The sequence below is a fragment of the Phocoena phocoena genome, chromosome 1 (assembly GCF_963924675.1).
Source record: "Phocoena phocoena chromosome 1, mPhoPho1.1, whole genome shotgun sequence".
Classification (NCBI taxonomy): Eukaryota; Metazoa; Chordata; class Mammalia; order Artiodactyla; family Phocoenidae; genus Phocoena; species Phocoena phocoena.
Window position 1 is genome coordinate 46188637 of NC_089219.1, and position 17139 is coordinate 46205775.

The following is a 17139-nucleotide window of genomic DNA, read 5'->3' on the forward strand; positions in this document are numbered from 1 at the left end:
AGGATGGCTGATCTTTACTTGCCACCAGACTGTGAGTCCGAGGGAAGAGATTTGTATTTTGGAATCCTCTGAGCAACAGCAGTTGCCTGTGAGTGCCTGGTTACCTGCTTAGAATTGATTCCAACCAGAAAAAGAATTTCAAGTTGAAATAAAAAGAGTTATGAGAAGCTTCAGCTCTAAATCACTGGAAGAGACACACATTTCTTTTAACTGAAAGATACTGACACTTACTTTATCAATTCTCGTCCTTCAGAACTAATAAAATATTCAACCAGCCACTGACAAGCATCAAAACTTTTTGAAAGTAATGCTTCAATAGTGGCAATCCATTCTTCAGTGTCAACCCTTTAAAAAAGCAAAGACAGCGATGTTAGACAGCCCAGCAAATAACTCCATGGAGTGTCGCTCATTTTTTTTTATTTTAAAAAAAATTTTTTTGGGGGGGGTGGGGTGGAGGATAAGTTATGTACTCAATGACTGCTGGACTAACATGGATAGTCAGTTCAACCCCCATATCTGGATATGACTTTTCCCAACTCCTAAAGACATACAGCATTTACACCACAGTTCTTTTTCTGTTTTGTCCATCTTTCCTACTGAATTAGAAATACCTTAAAAATAGGAACCCATATTTTAATCATCTGGGTGTATTAGGTAGTGGCCTTCAACTACCTAAAACAATGTTTTGAATTTTTAAGTGTTTGAATTCATAAATTCAACTTGAATTTAACTAATGTCTTTTGTCACAACAGACTATCAAAATGTGTCACCTCTTACCTGAGTTTTTTCTTTGTCCGTAGATAAGTTTGAAAAAGGAACTGAATGGCAAGCTGTAAGCTCACCTTTGCCATGCAAGGATAGTACGGATGCTTTAATTTAGTCTACAAGAGAGGGAGAAAAAAGACAGGCTATTCTTCACTGAAGTTTTATAGATTATTATGCATTGTTATGGACTGAATAATGAGATATATATAAAATAAAGTTAAATACTAGTAAGAAAACTCCAGCCAGTTCATAATAGAAAATGTTGCAGTTAAATTTTAAAAAGATTAAGAAAAGATATCTCCTTCATTTCTTTTATGAAGCCTTCTCAAAATAGAGCCTTCAGACCACAGCGTGTTAATTAAACTACCAACAGACTAAGAAAGTCTTCCCCTTACTGGCAAACTGTGATCATGGTGCTCAACAAAAAGAAGCACTTAGAAGCTGATCTTGAGTCTGGTAACATCTGATTACGAACTGGGAATAATTAATCTCCTCATAGCCCAATGTCCGTTTACATCACCTATGGCTACTCTTAAATTTTTTATAAAATATAACAAGAGCACTTAAAAAAGCCAGTAAGTAGAAACCCACACTCATTCACAATCTGCATTATACATTCTGAATACTGCCTGTATTTTAGTATCACCCATTAAGTGACACATTTGTGGGAATTTTTTTTGGCATTTAATCTAAATGCTAACAAGTGAGAGTGAGGGTGAGTCACTGAATGCTTTAGTGGAAAGATATTTAACTATGATCCTTTCTAATTTGTTTAGTAACAATCCAACTAGTACTTACAGCATTCAATGATGCTAAAGACAAAACAAAACTGAAATAATCACTACTGTACACATCTCTATTCTTCATAAACTTGAGGTTTTCATCTCTCACCATCTATAAAAGAAAATTGGTAATTATTTTTAAGAAACAGGGTAAATTATTCAGTATGGAGAAGACATTTTTACTGATATGTTAGGTAAAATGGGTTCATAAAAACACTTCTCTCAAGCCTTCAAATTTTTAAAAAGGAGAGAGGAAATACTTCCTTTCAAAGATAAGAAGTTGTAAAAAGGTGAATTATGATTCATTAAACCAAATTCTTCTGGGAAATTCAGGAAGACCACCATGTGAAGGACAACTGAATTCTAACCTGTTAATCTGAGTGGAAAGGGACAATGAGAGCTTTCCCAAGTACAACCAACCCCATGCTCTCTGTGTATCTGATGCTCAATTCTCTCTCTCTCTCTCAATCAAAGACTCCATATTTTTCTTAAATCTTTTGATTCTGGCTACTTAGCTTTTGATTACTTAGTGTATAAAGTCTGGACTGGGCAGTTGGACAGTCTGAATTTAAATCCTGGCTCTGTGACATTGGCAGATCATTTCTCTTTTCTAAGCCTTTTCTCCTTTTCATCTGAAGAATGGGAATAAAACCTGGTACTCCACGAGAGTGTTTTAAGAATTAGGGATTTGTTTAAGCGTGTAGCACAGAGTAGGTATTCAATAACTAACGGTTTTCACTGTTATATTGGTTTTACCCAAAGCTTATGAACCTTATTTTTCTCTCCAGATTCAATAAATTTCAGCAATGTGTTTCTGCACTGCCCACTCCCTCCCTCTTGTTTTTTTTTAAGATGTTGGGGGTAGGAGTTTATTAATTAATTTATTTTTGCTGTGTTGGGTCTTCATTTCTGTGTGAGGGCTTTCTCTAGTTGTGGCAAGCGGGGGACACTCTTCATCACGGTGCGCGGGCCTCTCACTATCACAGCCTCTCTTGTTGCAGAGCACAGGCTCCAGATGCGCAGGCTCAGTAGTTGTGGCTCATGGGCCTAGTTGCTCCGCGGCATGTGGGATCCTCCCAGACCAGGGCTCGAACCCGTGTCCCCTGCATTAGCAGGCAGATTCTCAACCACTGCGCCACCAGGGAAGCCCCCCCTCCTCCTTGTTTATGTGGGGCATCACACAGCAGGTCAGTGACAGCCCTGGCCAATCTTGAGTCTGTTGCCACCTCTGTGACAAGGTGGGTCAGAAGACGTGGCGCTAGAGGTACAACTACGTCCACAAGAAGGCTGGCAGGAGTAGTTCTGGACACATGAGATAGATTTTGACATTTATCTGGATTTTATCCCTTAGAACTTTTTTTTTGTTTTGTTTTTTTGCGGTACGCGGGCCTCTCACTGTTGTGGCCCCTCCCGTTGCGGAGCACAGGCTCCGGACGCACAGGCTCAGCGGCCATGGCTCACAGGCCCAGCCGCTCCACGGCATGTGGGATCTTCCCGGACCGGGGGACGAACCCGTGTCCCCTGCATTGGCAGGCGGACTTTCAACCACTGCATCACCAGGGAAGCCCCCTTAGAACTTTTTATACAGTTCTTACCTGGTATATGCGAACAGGCATCTTCTCCACAAATAGTCCTTTCTTCTCACCCTTTTTAACCAGCTTGGTTAGAATAGAGAGCCGGTCATTGTTAGGCCTATGGGGCCGAGGAGATGACTGAGGTGAAATTTCTGGTGAAGATGGTGCTGACCTAAGAGATGGAATCAGAAAAGTGTTTGTCTAGAATAAAATAGCTATTGTTTTAATAGTTTGCTACAATCTATAAACTTAACATAAACAGGGTATTAGACTTAAACTGTATACTTTCCTGATCTAATGTATTAAAATGCAAATTCACAGAAAACAGGACCTTTAAAAAAACTTTTCAGACAGTGCTGGTATAGTATTTACTGGGTTGGCCAAAAGGTTGGTTCATTTTTTTTCCGTAAGATGGCTCTAGTAGCACTTGGTTGTCTTTAACTTCATTCAGAACAATTTTATTAGACTGTATGTGACAGCTGTCAGATCAGAGCGCACTAAAAAAAAGACTTATCAAAATTTGTGAAAATTTTTGTATAGCCATTTTAATATTTAAGATGGAAGAAAAAAAGCAACATTTTTGGCAAATTATGATTATTTCAAGAAAGGCAAAAAAAGCAACTGAAATGCAAAAAAAAGATGTGTGCAGTGTATGGAGAAGGTGCTGTGACTGATTGAACATGTCAAAAGTGGTTTGCAAAGTTTCATGCTGGAAATTTTTCGCCGGACGATGCTCCACGGTTGGGGAGACCAGCTGAAGTTGACAGCAATCCAATCGAGACATTAATTGAGAACAATCAACATTCTACCATGCGGGAGAGAGCCGACATGCTCAAAATATCCAAATCAAGCGTTGAAAATCATTTGCACCAGCTGGGTTATGTGAATTGCTTTGATGTTTGGGTTCCATGTAAGTTAAGCGAAAAAAAACCTTCTTGACCATATTTCCACATGCGACTCTCTACTTAAACGTAATGAAAACGTTACGTTTTTAAAACAAATTGTGACGGGTGATGAAAAGTGGATACTGTACAATAACGTGGAACGGAAGAGATCCCGGGGCAAGCGAAATGAACCACCACCAACCACACCAAAGGATGGTCTTCATCCAAAGAAGGTGATGTTGTGTATATGGTGGGATTGGAAGGGAGTCCTCTATTATGAGCTCCTTCAGGAAAACCAAACGATTAATTCCAACAAATACTGCTCCCAATTAGACCAACTGAAAGCAGCACTCGACAAAAAGCATCCAGAATTAGCCAACAGAAAACGCATAATCTTCCATCAGGATAACACAAGACTGCATGTTTCTTTGATGACCAGGCAAAAACTGTTACAGCTTGGCTGGGAAGTTTTGATTCATCCGCCGTATTCACCAGACTTTGCACCTTTGGATTTCCATTTATTTCGGTCTTTACAAAATTCTCTTAATGGAAAAAACGTCAATTCCCTGGAAGACTGTAAATGGCACCTGAAACAGTTCTTTTCTCAAAAAGATAAAAAGTTTTGGGAAGATGGAATTATGAATTTGCCTGAAAAATGGCGGAAGATAGTGGAACAAAAGGGTGAATACATTATTCAATAAAGTTCTTGGTGAAAATAAAAAATGTGTCTTTTATTTTTACTTAAAAACTGAAGGCACTTTTTGGCCAACCCCAAACTATGCACTGGACATAAAGTGTACTCAATAAATGAGATTTTAAAAAAAATCTCTATTCTAGAATAAAATAATTTCTATGCATGTTTCTGAAAACAAAATAACTTCTTGCCAAGGAAATAATGACCAGGTAGCAGCAAGAAGAAAGAAAAGGGGTAGAGGGATTTACTTATTTTCTTTTTAGAATTTCTCTCTAGCTTAGCTAATTACCCTTAAATCCCAAACAGCATACTCTGAAGATCATGGTATCACCTACTGCAATCACACAGCAAATTACACAGAGGAGAAACTCACAGAGAGAGGTCCTCAGCTTCCTGCCGCACAACGCTGACTCGACTTTTCTTTGGTAACACAGGGGAGTTCTGATCAGACACTCTTTGGTAGAAGAGCATATAGGCGTTCCAGTATCTTCGGCGTACATCAGTATATGGGTTCGCTTCATAACGAGACAATAAGAAAAATCTCTTTGTAAATAAAAAAGGGTTTGTTTTTTTTTTGTCCTGACAATCTATAACAAAGGACCCACAAATCCAGCAAGTAATTACTTACTAAATTTGTTAAATGGAAAGCGTAAGTGAAGTGTGTGTCTTTTTAGAGCACTGCTTAAAATCACTCCGAAGGTGATGCAGAGGGGCAGAGAGTAAGGAGGTGTATGGTAGCAGAGTAGGGGAAAGAAGTAAACATTCCGAGGCATGTGGAAATTTAATCAAAAGGCAAGTAACATTTAAAAATAAGTTGTGTGGCATAGGATGGGATTATAATTGGCCTCACTTAACCATTTCTGCATAGAAGAGCCAAATTCAGGTAAATTTTGGCAATGACACTATGTTCAGCTAATAAAGGTTACTACCATTAGATGCATGACTACCATGGTCTGGTGTCAAAATCTAACATTGTGGATCTCATACAGGTGGAAAAATTTAAATGCCCCTAGAGTATTTCAAAATCAGGTTTCAAAAATGTCAAGGTCTCTGAAAAATATTTCTTCTTCAAATAGCAAATTCTGATAGGATTCTGTGATGTACTTTTCCTTATATTTTTTCTTCTGGGGGTAGAGTTGTGGAAAGATTCCTTTACCACACTGCATAACAAATAAGGTTTTAAAAACACAGGTGCTAGAAATGTCTTCTCCATTAATCACACCTCTACATAAGTGAAAAGGAAATTTGAAAATTTTAGTAGACGACTACTTCTGAAACTATTTTTAAGGTTGAAATTCTTTCAAGTTGTTCTTTAATATTCATTTCTTCCATTTAACTCAGCCCCCATCCCAGGGCTGTTGTAAGGAATTATTTAAAAAGAATTCTGTAAGCAGCTTGAACCTTTTCACCCTGGCTATCAAGGAGTTCGTGGATCTACATGGCGAGAGCAGTAGTATGTAAAAAAAGTAAAATCTTTTCTATTTTTATATAAAAAATACTGCTTCCAATTTGATAGAAAACTATAAATTAAGAAAATAAAACTAATGGAAAATATATATTTGCAAATACTTACTTTGATCATAAACTTTTGGTCTATATTCCCCTCCAAAGCATTCGTACTCTAGAGTCTCATCATTTAGGTCAAATTCTTCTATAACTGTGTCATTAAATTTATACCACTTTCCTTTTCCACATCCCCTAGAGCACAGATTTGATAAAATAAATATTATGAAGTTACAAATCAAACATCCCCATCCCCAGCATTTATCTCTATGTATTGTCTACAAATACAGCAGGTAATTACCATTTGAAAACACCTAAGAAAAATATAGCAACAGTTACTTCAATTTCTTAAACAACTTTTCAAATTGAAGGGATAAAACAATTGCAACAAGTTTTTAAAATCCAATATGAAATAAGATCAAAGAACAATGTGAAAGCTTCTTTGCACCGTAATGATAAGTGTGGATGACAAAGTAGGGCAGAGAGAGCAGAGGGGAGATATAGGCGGGGCAGGGGGAGTGGAGGAGTGATATAGGAGGGCAGGGGGAGTGGAGGAGGGATACAGGAGGGCAGAGAATGCATAGCAAAGACATAGGAGGATAGGGGTAGCAGAGGAGAGGTATGGCAGGGCAGGGAATGGAGGAGAGACTACTGGAAGGGTGGAGTGAGGGAGCGGTACGAGAACCCCTTACCGCCTGTCCTTGATGAAGGAATAGTAGTGGCCTGCATGTGCCTGCCCACTATGTACAATAACGCCGACAAGTTCGTAGTTTTCTGTGAGGGCAACTTTTTTTCGTGGAGATCCTCCACCTCCCTGATCCATATTTCGCCCGTTTTCACCAACTTCCGCAGATGAATCTTGGCGAGCCATTCCTGAAACTGTGTAAGGCTCCATGTTTAGCATCCAGGGAAACTATTTAAAAAGAAAAAAGAGCACATTAATGTTGGTTAGTAACATATAGGGTCACACCCAGTTAAGTCTGTACAAAGAAGAGGGATGTGTTTTTCTAATTTAAGCTAGGACTACCCTCCAATTCAAGTACACAACTTCAGAATGGCTGAAAAGTCTAGGAAGGTTTAAGCAGTCTCTTGCTTGAGCATTAAGGAAAGGATTTCACTTCATAGCTGTCACTAGGATGCCTTCTAGAAATGAGGGTTACTGTCTAGAGATCTGCCGGTTCCACTAGCAGCAGCTGCTTAAGACGAGGGGCTGTGCACTTCTCAGAATGCTGAGACCACAGCCTTTCACATTTTAGATGAAATTTGAAAATATAAAAAGGAAAAAATAAAGGGAGTACAGTAATAATGGTTATTAAAAAACCAAGAAAAAAAATAAGCTACCCTTATCTGTTCATCATATTTAATGGAGCGTCCACTCTCCCAGTCAAATCCAAATCTCATCAGGTGGATGACCAAGACACTAGGTAACGACTTAATACAGGTCCTTTTCACTGTTGTTCTCTAAAGAGAAGCAAAACCCAATTATCTCCATTGAGACAATAAAATAACAAAGTAATTAATATGAAGGTCACAGATTTCTACAGGGCTTTCCCATCTCTGTGAACATAAGTCATGACACAATTTAATGGCAGTAACAATAGGAGCTTAATGTTGATCTTACATAAAACATAAAGACGAAGTCCATGAATAACAAATTAATCTTGTGTTTTGAAAAGGGCAAATGTAATACCTTTTCTTTACACTTTTCACAGTAATATGCATTACTTCCCTCTAGAACTTCTCCTCTAACAAACTGGTCCAAAGAAATTTCCAAACTCTGACAGGAAGTAACTCCTAGATTGAGAGCCATGAAAGCTTCCTCACGCTCATATCTGCTTAGGAAATAATAGAAACACCATATCAGCAATGGAATTTAAAAATCTTGAAATTACCACAATACTTGAGATTGAACACAGAACTATTGATACTTTCCTAATCACTATAATTAACACACACCTTCTTCTCATCCTTCTGAAAGTATACTAAATAAAAACGCCAATTTTTGACCACTTAGAATTGCTTAAAATTATGAATTTCAACAAAGAAATTGTAGAAATAGAAATTAATTCCCTGAAAATTTCCCCAAAGAAATTTAATTCAATAAACATTTATAGATCCATTAGGAGATATATCTGCAAACCTCTCAATGAATAAAAAATTTACAACATTCTAGAAGAATCATTCAAAAATGATGGTGATTATTTTCTGATGTCAGTGTTATCTTCACTAACCTGTGAGGACAGTCCTTACAGATCTTCTGATCAGAATAGATGCCCTGAAAAGTATTCTTAAAAATTTGGTCTCTCCCCATTTTCTGTTGAAATAAAAAGTTAAAATTTTAGTTGATGCCTCTAGAACTTTTAGGTTGTTTATACAGAATTTTACTTAGACCTGAGGTAAAGCATAGATTTTAATTTAACCAACAAAATAAAACAAGTCAGCTTAGTAGTTTAAGCTGGGAACTAATGAAAGAATTATAACCCATGAGACCCGCTGCCAGAGTAATGCAAATGACCAGAGAAGGAAGAGGAGTGCCGTCAGCCACACTGATGACAGGATTCAGAAGGATTCAGGTGATCCATGATGACCCCGAATCCTTCTCCCCTTGCCACAATTACCAAGCTAGGAGTAACCCTCCATGATCTTTTCTTTTTTCTTGTGGATAGAATGCTACAAATTTATAAGTTATTTTTATTTATTTTTTTGGCTGCACTGTGCAGGATTCAGGATCTTAGTTCCCCAACCAGGGATCGAACCCGTGCCCCCTGCAGTGGAAGTATGGACGTCCTAACCACTGGACTGCCAGGGAAGTCCCTATAGGTTATTATTATTATTTTTTCCCAGTTGTGCCGGGTCTTAGTTGCGGCAGGTGGGCTCCTTAGCTGTGGCTCACTGGCTCCTTAGTTGCGGATCGCCAGCTCCTTAGTTGTAGCATGCTAACTCTTAGTTGCAGCATGCATGTGGGATCTAGTTCCCCAACCAGGGATTGAACCTGTGCCCCCTGCAGCAGAAGTGTGGAGTCCTAACCACTGGACCGTGAGGGAAGTCCCTATGAGTTATTTTTTTAAAAAGAAATGGATAACTTGTGCCTACTGAGAGGAGAGGCAAATGCTGGCAGTGATGGGAGGCTGTCTGTATCTTAGAAGGCAATACCACTTAGGAAGTTTGTGACACATTTTCCTGGGTAGAGGTAGAAAGCTTTGGGTCGCACAACCACAAACAACTTTTGAACCTGGTCCTTTTTGTACCCTTTGACAAAGCAAAACAGCTCTGCACGGGGCCTTCAGTTCACCGGTGACAGCAGCACTCCTCTGAGGCCAGGTTACTTCAATGCAGACACAGAGCGTGTAGCTACAAATGGTTATCATTATGGGGTATAGGTTAAGAGTTACATACTTTATCAAGTGTCAGATGAATTAAGAAGAAAATGAATCTATAATCTATAGTGTTCTGTATATATTTTGATATTCAAACCCAGAAGAAATGAATTACTGTTGTGGTATTAAAGATGATCACTTTCTGATTTGTCAGTTTCATAGTAATCCCAAATCCTAAACCACTGCTCTCATGTTACAGAGTTTGAGGGAGTTAGAGGGAAAATGAAACTTTTTCTACCTTGAGATATTCATCCATCTGATCGATGAGACTGGTGAAGAATTCATATGCATCCTGTTGTTCTCTCACATAAAGTTCTTTGTTCCACATCTTGAAAATCTATGTAACAAGAATTAAATATGTTGTGACAGGAAAAGTAGCCATTTCTGAATATGGTAGAAAAGGAAAATGAAAGCGTCCTTAAATGCTTCTAAAAACCAAGTTCACTATTAGGGTATAAAAGTTTCTACTGATGTGAGATTAGCTTGCATTCAGCCATCTATGTTTTTCCTCGGTCCCTTTATACTAAGTCTATGAAACCATAGAGGGTGAGATCTAAGGCCAGGGAACAGAGTTTCTCTCTTAGAAACTAACCAACCTATAGGGGAAAATATAAGGTAAAACATAGTAAAGCAATGTTTTGGAAGAATGGTCTTTATTTAGAGGTATTAGTGAAATTGGCATAAATTCAGAGCAATAATTTGAACAAATATTTCAAACAGCTAAATAAGAATAATGGGAAATAGTCAAAACATTTAAGATTAGCAAAACCCTAGAAATTATAAATGACTATTCTCAACATTCTAATCACTTGACTCAAGCTCCAATGCCAATAAGAATGGTATAGACATTTCTTTTATAGGTTCTTGGCAATGGGATTAGTCTAGAGTCAATAAACAAGACACTAGAGAAAGAATGCAGCCACACTCCAAATACCTAACACCCTTCAATCTAAAGAGTTACTGGGTAAAATACCTTCCAGAAGTTCTCAGGTACATAGTACTGCAGCTTGCTTTCCATCAAATGCCCAAAGAGAGACTGCACTTGGTAGAATACACTATCGTCTGGATTGTCCGTGTCATCATCCACTGAAAGTAATGACTAAAAAGAAATGAACTGTATTAAATTAGAAATATTCAACTGCTTTCAGAAAATCTTGACTTCTGTATGTGTGAGTACCCATGCTCCTTCAGAATGGTATGTATGTTTGTATATGGCTATAACTCGGCATATGTTTAGCTTCAACGCTTCCTAGCTGGTGTAATCATGAATAAATCATCTCTTTGAGCTTCTGTTCGATTATGAAAAACTGGAACTAGTAATGCCAGGATCTCTATAAGAAATAAGTGTGACATGATGACACACAGAATATTCTCAAAACTATTTCATAGCTTTGCTATATCACAAGCTACTAATAGATTATTACAGAATGCTAACGATAGAGTCTAAATATTTCTAAAATACCAAAAGTGTTAGTAGCTTTATGGAATACAATTTGAGAATAATTGAGGAGTTCAAAAATCACATTAAGTCAAATCCATCTGTCAAACAGGCAGCATATTACCTCAGCAGATATACAAAAATATGTGACTATGAACAATGTCATCTATACAGATTTCAGAAGCTACTAGAGAATCTCTAATTATGTCCAGTTTAGTAAACCCCAAAATGCAATATATGAATATGGAACAGTTCTCAGGCAATGTACACATACATCATTTATGATACTAAACAGGAAAGAGGAAGAAAATCACCTCCGGGAGACCAGGTTGCATATACAGCTGTTGGAAGACTGCATTCATGTAACATGTAGCGCCACCATTCCTCAGTCCCACAAACCCTGAGCTGGACCTGCTATCCACTGGGGGAAGGTACTAGGAAAGAGAGGAGCAGAAAGAGAGAGAGAGAATTAGTATCTCTGCCACCAGCACATTTCCTTACAGCTTTATGGGATGTCTGAGAGGAAAAGAGAGATACAGATTTATCCATTCAGTGTGTTACGAGTTATGTAGCAAACCTATGTTCACGAAGTACCTCTGCAGATGCAATACAAATCTAAAACTACTATCTCAATGTTTCCTTTTAGTTCCTAAAGTACCTCACATATATACGAAGCATGTACCTATACATCCACTATGTAGTCTTGCATTTAGTCACTTGATTATCATTCGACAAACATTTCTTAAGAGCACAATGTGCCAGGCATTGTGCCAGAGACATGAGAGAGAGCAGAAATGTATTTAGTGCTTGATCTCAAGGAGCTTACATTATAGTAGGGTATATATTAATTAAGTAAAAATACTGATATATATTTACAAACTGAGGTAGTAATCTGAAAAGTAGGAAGGGTTCTATGAAGTGTTTACTATAAGAATCCTAATCTGTCTGGATAGTCAAGGAAGGCTCGTATTCCTTCCCTTCCTTTTTTTTTTTTTTTTTTGTAGTATGTGGGTCTCTCACTGTTGTGGCCTCTCCCGTTGTGGAGCACAGGCTCCGGACGCACAGGCTCAGCGGCCATGGTTCACGGGCCCAGCTGCTCCGCGGCACGTGGGATCTTCCTGGACCGGGGCACGAACCCACGTCCCCTGCATCGGCAGGCGGACTCTCAACCACTGTGCCACCAGGGAAGCCCCTTCCCTTCCTTTTTTGAGAAGGTAATATTCTTCTATTGAACTTCCTCTAATAAGCATGCCATTAAGTAAGTATGTAAACACCCTAGCATTTCACTTAAGGATGATCTGTAACAATGTAGGTTCCAGGACAGTATTTTTCTAGGTAGAAATCATCTAGAAAAGGCATCTTGGTTACAAGTTCAACATGGCACTTCAATGGATATTGTAATGACACACTCTGAAATGCTATTACAGCAGAATCTCGGTTCTAATCCTATGACCAGAATCATGTTACCTGCATATATCAAGTATGTGTAACCATGTAATAACTAACCAATTGACAAAACCCTGGAGGTCTTCTGGACTGAAAGGAATTGCTAAATATCACATACTTTTCATTAACATTCAACATGCACTTAGAGCAGCGTGATTTCTAAGATCTAATTAACAGTGTAATTTATTTGTAGTCCAAAGCACAGACTAAAAAAAAAAGTATAAAATAAGAAAAACTGGTTCATAACAGTGCTAAAAATGTAAGTATTTATATGACAAATATGTTCACTATGCTGATATAATCCCTGACTTATTAAAATAAGATTGTCATTTTAATCTGATTATTAAATAAATGCATGTAAAACTTAAAGCATAGCATAAAGTAAGCATTATAAACTGAACAGTTCATACCAAAATAGTTCCCAATTTACGCTTTCACATTCCACTTTGCAAGTGCTCTTTCCTCTACTTAGAACACCTGTTCTCACTTCTTTTCCTGCCTAACTTGTATGTTCCATAGTACTCAGCTCAGGCATCCAAAGGGATGAGACTGCCTCTTTATGACGTTAGTGGAGAATGCTTTAAAAGCGTCCTCCCACTCCTGGTCTGGTATTCCAGGGCATCTGCAGCTCGTTCCCCTCTTGCAGATCCCGACATATACAAAGCTGTCCATGGCTTCTCATGTATGGAATGACCTTCCCACCTTGCTTCAATTGGCTCATCACTCTTAAGGGCTCTATTTTAAATTCCATCATTTCTAAGAAGCTTTTTCTAAAACACCACCATCTGGTGTTGAAGTGCCTCTCTGTTAGTAGAGCATTCAGGACATACCTCAATCTTAGTGCTGGGTTCTATCTTCATTTCTGAGCTCCAAAAGCCAACAACACCTTAGCGCATAGTAAACTCAATAAATCTTAGTTGAATTTAAGTGAACATAGACTATACTGTGACAGAACCAATGGTTTCTGGAATTTGTAGCTCTAGTGCCTGGCACTGTGCCATGCATAGTTCCTCAAAAAATAGATTCAAATGCTACTTTTTACTGAGAGTAATTATCAACTGACTTGAAAATCTCTCCTCTTCTTTAATCAAAAGGGTACCATTTAGTAATATATTACAGTGTATTAGTGTAATACACTAGATTATAGTTGATTTGAGTACGTGAATTTGATAAGCAAAAGAATAACACTGACTTTCTTTGTGACTAGGATAATGCAAACATAGTTTTAAAATACTATGTTTAAGAGAGCATTCTAAAAAAAATCAAGTGCATTGAGGTCTAGAAAACTTACATCAAACTCCTTGGTAAGAGCAGGATCAGGTTGATGATGCATAGAAAGTAGTTCTTTTGTAATAATCTGAAGATTTGAAGGTGAGCTATCAGCCAGCATTACAAGGACTTCGTAGGCTGCCAATCGGCTATTCACTGTACTACATCTAAAAACAAACGACACGAGTCAATTTCAACAGTGAATACTTTACTTACGTCGCTCATTAAACTAAATCAACATTTGAAATGAAAATATAAGAGCTGCAATTCCTAAAACAGGGTCAAGTCAGGTCTGATGGCACAACCTAGTAATCTAGTGGGAGGTGCTTACTTAACAAAGGAAGAGACCATGAATACAGGCGAGATGATTATGGTTTAGAGCTAAGTATCTTCTTGGCCTGATGATAGAGTAGCAAATCTTTCAATTATGACTCCAGATTATTATCTAAGGGATGGATCAGCAAGAATAGAGAACAGAGTCTGAAAACTTTACCAAAAACACAACATGGAAATAACTATCTTTCAATTAAAGTAGGTAGAAAGAAAGGTTTTTGTAGATACTGCCCTGAAATTCAAATATCTACATGGCAGAAAGCTATACAAATCAGAACAGATGCCCATAAACATTTGCTGTGCACCTGCAGATAAAAAATTCTTCAAGGACACTAATCAACTTTCTATCTATGAAAACGTGGAGACAGAAATAGTTTGCCAAGTCAATTTGTTTAAAGTGACAATGAGCGATAACTAGCAAGCATTCTGCAGGACACCGAAGGCTTCTTTGCTGCTCACCTTTAGCAGAAATCATTTAGGGGATGGACAGTAATTTCTCACAGTCACCTAAGCCAACCTTGCATTTGTTAGGAGATCACAGGTTAGGAAGGATACACAGAAAAGAGGACATCCAACCTTTGAGAGAAACACTTATGGAGTGGAGTGTGGGAGATGTGTTTAAGAGGGGGTTGAAGGGCATGGAGATCAGAACTGCATCAGGCACTGAGGACAAGAGCCATGGAGCTGGCACTGTCCTTTGCTTCTTACCTGCATTGCTGGGTTGCAAGGGACAGGTAAAGAATGAATAGAAGGTACCATATATACAGGTTAAACATTATAAGAAGTTCTTTTGTTGGTGTGATATAAGAATAGCATTATTTGTGAAAAGACTTTCTGTGTATTTTAAATCTCTTTCTGGCTTTCGTGTTTAGGTGGGAAAAGGCTGGGAGTCACTGTGATAAATGAACACCATTCAGTACACTGGATGAAACAAAATGTTTCCTTTTCTATTCAAGGCACTGTATATGAGTAAAAAAAGACACAACTCCTCGTTGACGGATGTATTACTTTTAATAATTACAAATGGAAGAATTCATGAAAAAAATTTCAGTAAAACTGCTGAAAATTTATTTTCTCTGTTCACTGAAAACTGAAATACTCATGTGTTTCTACTGCTTTAATAAAAGACTCCGGCAGAGCTAGCACCAAATCTTCCAGAACAAGACTGGGGCAGAGGTAAGGATGGGAATGACAGTGTGAGGGACACCCCAAGAGTTTTAATGAAGGTTTACTACCTAAAACAGATTTTGCTAATAAGGAATCTCTAGATAGAGAAATATTCACACATGGTAAGATACCTCTTAAGATTCCATAAAATACTGCTTATTATGCCTTGCCCATTTCAATAACCACTGAAATTGTATGGGAATTTTTTTCACTGGTTAAATACCAAATCCTCAGTTTCTTCAGGATTACTCAATTAACTCTGGTTTTCGTGAGAAAAGAATGAGGTTAAGTTAGATTCAGAGTAAATAAGATGGCAGCTTGTAGCTGCCTCTTCCTATTTCTAAGAGTACAAACATCACCCACGAAGGGTCAACATTACAAAAGATCTTTCATTTTTCTACCCATAAAAACTAATATAAAATTTGACTCTAAAATTACCACTAATTACCACTAATTATCACCGCTAGTGATTTACCACTAATAAATCACTAGCAGTTTTAATTATAAGGACACAGTCAATGCTCAGCAAATCACAAGGTTCATGCACTAAAGCACCTATGCTTTTCTCCTAGCAGAAAGAAACCCTCAAGACTCAGAGCCTGTTTATCTTTACTTCGGAAGCAATTCTTACAACCTCCGTTTCTTCTGGAATTTGTTACTGACCAAGTTAACCACATTATTACTTATTCTTCCATCTTGATGATAATAATAGTACCAGCTCAGCAATCACTATGTGCCAGGCAGGCTTTATCCTAAGCCCCCTCACATGCATTTCTTTATACAGTGGATAATGTCTTACAAGCTACACACACTCACACGATGGAAGACAAATTCCAAGTTAAGAAAATCTTTTTTGGACTAAAGTTTCGAATTAGAATTTTTACCAAAACTGAACACAACGTGCATTTTCCATACTTTGGATGAAAGTCCTGTTGACTGATGGCGGCACTGCCAGCTGGAGAATGACTATTTAAAATAATTCTAGAAGCTCGGAAAAGGAAGTCATCTAATAATGGTTTAATGAGTGATGAACCTGGAATAGAGCATAATATTCATGTTGAGGATGAACACATATTTTAATTCAAAGATCTTGTCTTGCACTTTCATATCAGAGCAGCAAAGGCACCTGAGGCCACCCAAAGGCAAGGCATTCAATTTAACTTGACGCTCATTTTTTGAGCTCTTATAATACATGGCAAAGATCTGTGGGGCAGAGGAGTGGGGATGGGTGGGAGAGTCGGGACAGGATGCAAAGATAGACAAGCGAAGGAACCTTCCTTTATGAGCTTAAAATAGAGTGAAAGGAGTTAAACTTTCACTTTAGAAACACAAATGCCAAGAACATCACAAGGCAGACGGTTTGAGTGAATAATTAACTTTTACTTTGGGCATAGGGGAATCCAAATAAAAGTTTTTAAAACTTTAAAAATCTTTAGGTAAAAATGATGTGCCCGGGCTTCCCAGTTGGCGCAGTGGTTGAGAGTCCGCCCGCCGATGCAGGCGACGCGGGTTCGTGCCCCGGTCCGGGAAGATCCCACATGCCGCGGAGCGGCTGGGCCCGTGAGCCATGGCCGCTGGGCCTGTGCGTCCAGAGCCTGTGCTCTGCAACAGGAGAGGCCACAACAGTGAGAGGCCCACGTACCACAAAAAAAAAAAAATGATGTACCCATCTCACCCTGGTTTAGAATCACTCTTTTCTATGTATCCCCAATAGCCAAGATTTTTATAGAACTCAGTTTGTGTGATAAAAATGATAATTAACATTCTGATTTGTCTTCTGAATATAATTTATAATACCAAATATGGTTTAACAAATTATATGTGTATCCCACCATCCAGGGGTGGTGGTTGGGGGCTGCCTCTCCAGACAAGAATTATCCTTAAAAGAGGTAAGACATACAACGGAC

At 38.3% G+C, this 17139-nt stretch overlaps 1 protein-coding gene across 1 annotated transcript in view; it reads right to left on the bottom strand.

Annotated features, from left to right (window-relative positions):
* The window catches only part of USP24 (ubiquitin specific peptidase 24), a 147946-nt gene that overhangs the window by 24961 nt on the left and 105846 nt on the right, over positions 1 to 17139 (bottom strand). Inside the window, exons 41-55 of the mRNA XM_065873524.1 lie at positions 16148 to 16265; positions 13755 to 13899; positions 11332 to 11451; positions 10553 to 10678; positions 9818 to 9916; positions 8434 to 8516; positions 7893 to 8034; positions 7544 to 7663; positions 6895 to 7115; positions 6273 to 6397; positions 5073 to 5214; positions 3143 to 3293; positions 1564 to 1659; positions 778 to 881; positions 232 to 345 (exon numbers count right to left, since the gene is read on the bottom strand). Coding sequence (XP_065729596.1) covers positions 232 to 345; positions 778 to 881; positions 1564 to 1659; positions 3143 to 3293; positions 5073 to 5214; positions 6273 to 6397; positions 6895 to 7115; positions 7544 to 7663; positions 7893 to 8034; positions 8434 to 8516; positions 9818 to 9916; positions 10553 to 10678; positions 11332 to 11451; positions 13755 to 13899; positions 16148 to 16265 — 1906 coding nt within the window. The remainder of the gene's footprint in view (positions 1 to 231; positions 346 to 777; positions 882 to 1563; positions 1660 to 3142; positions 3294 to 5072; positions 5215 to 6272; positions 6398 to 6894; positions 7116 to 7543; positions 7664 to 7892; positions 8035 to 8433; positions 8517 to 9817; positions 9917 to 10552; positions 10679 to 11331; positions 11452 to 13754; positions 13900 to 16147; positions 16266 to 17139) is intronic.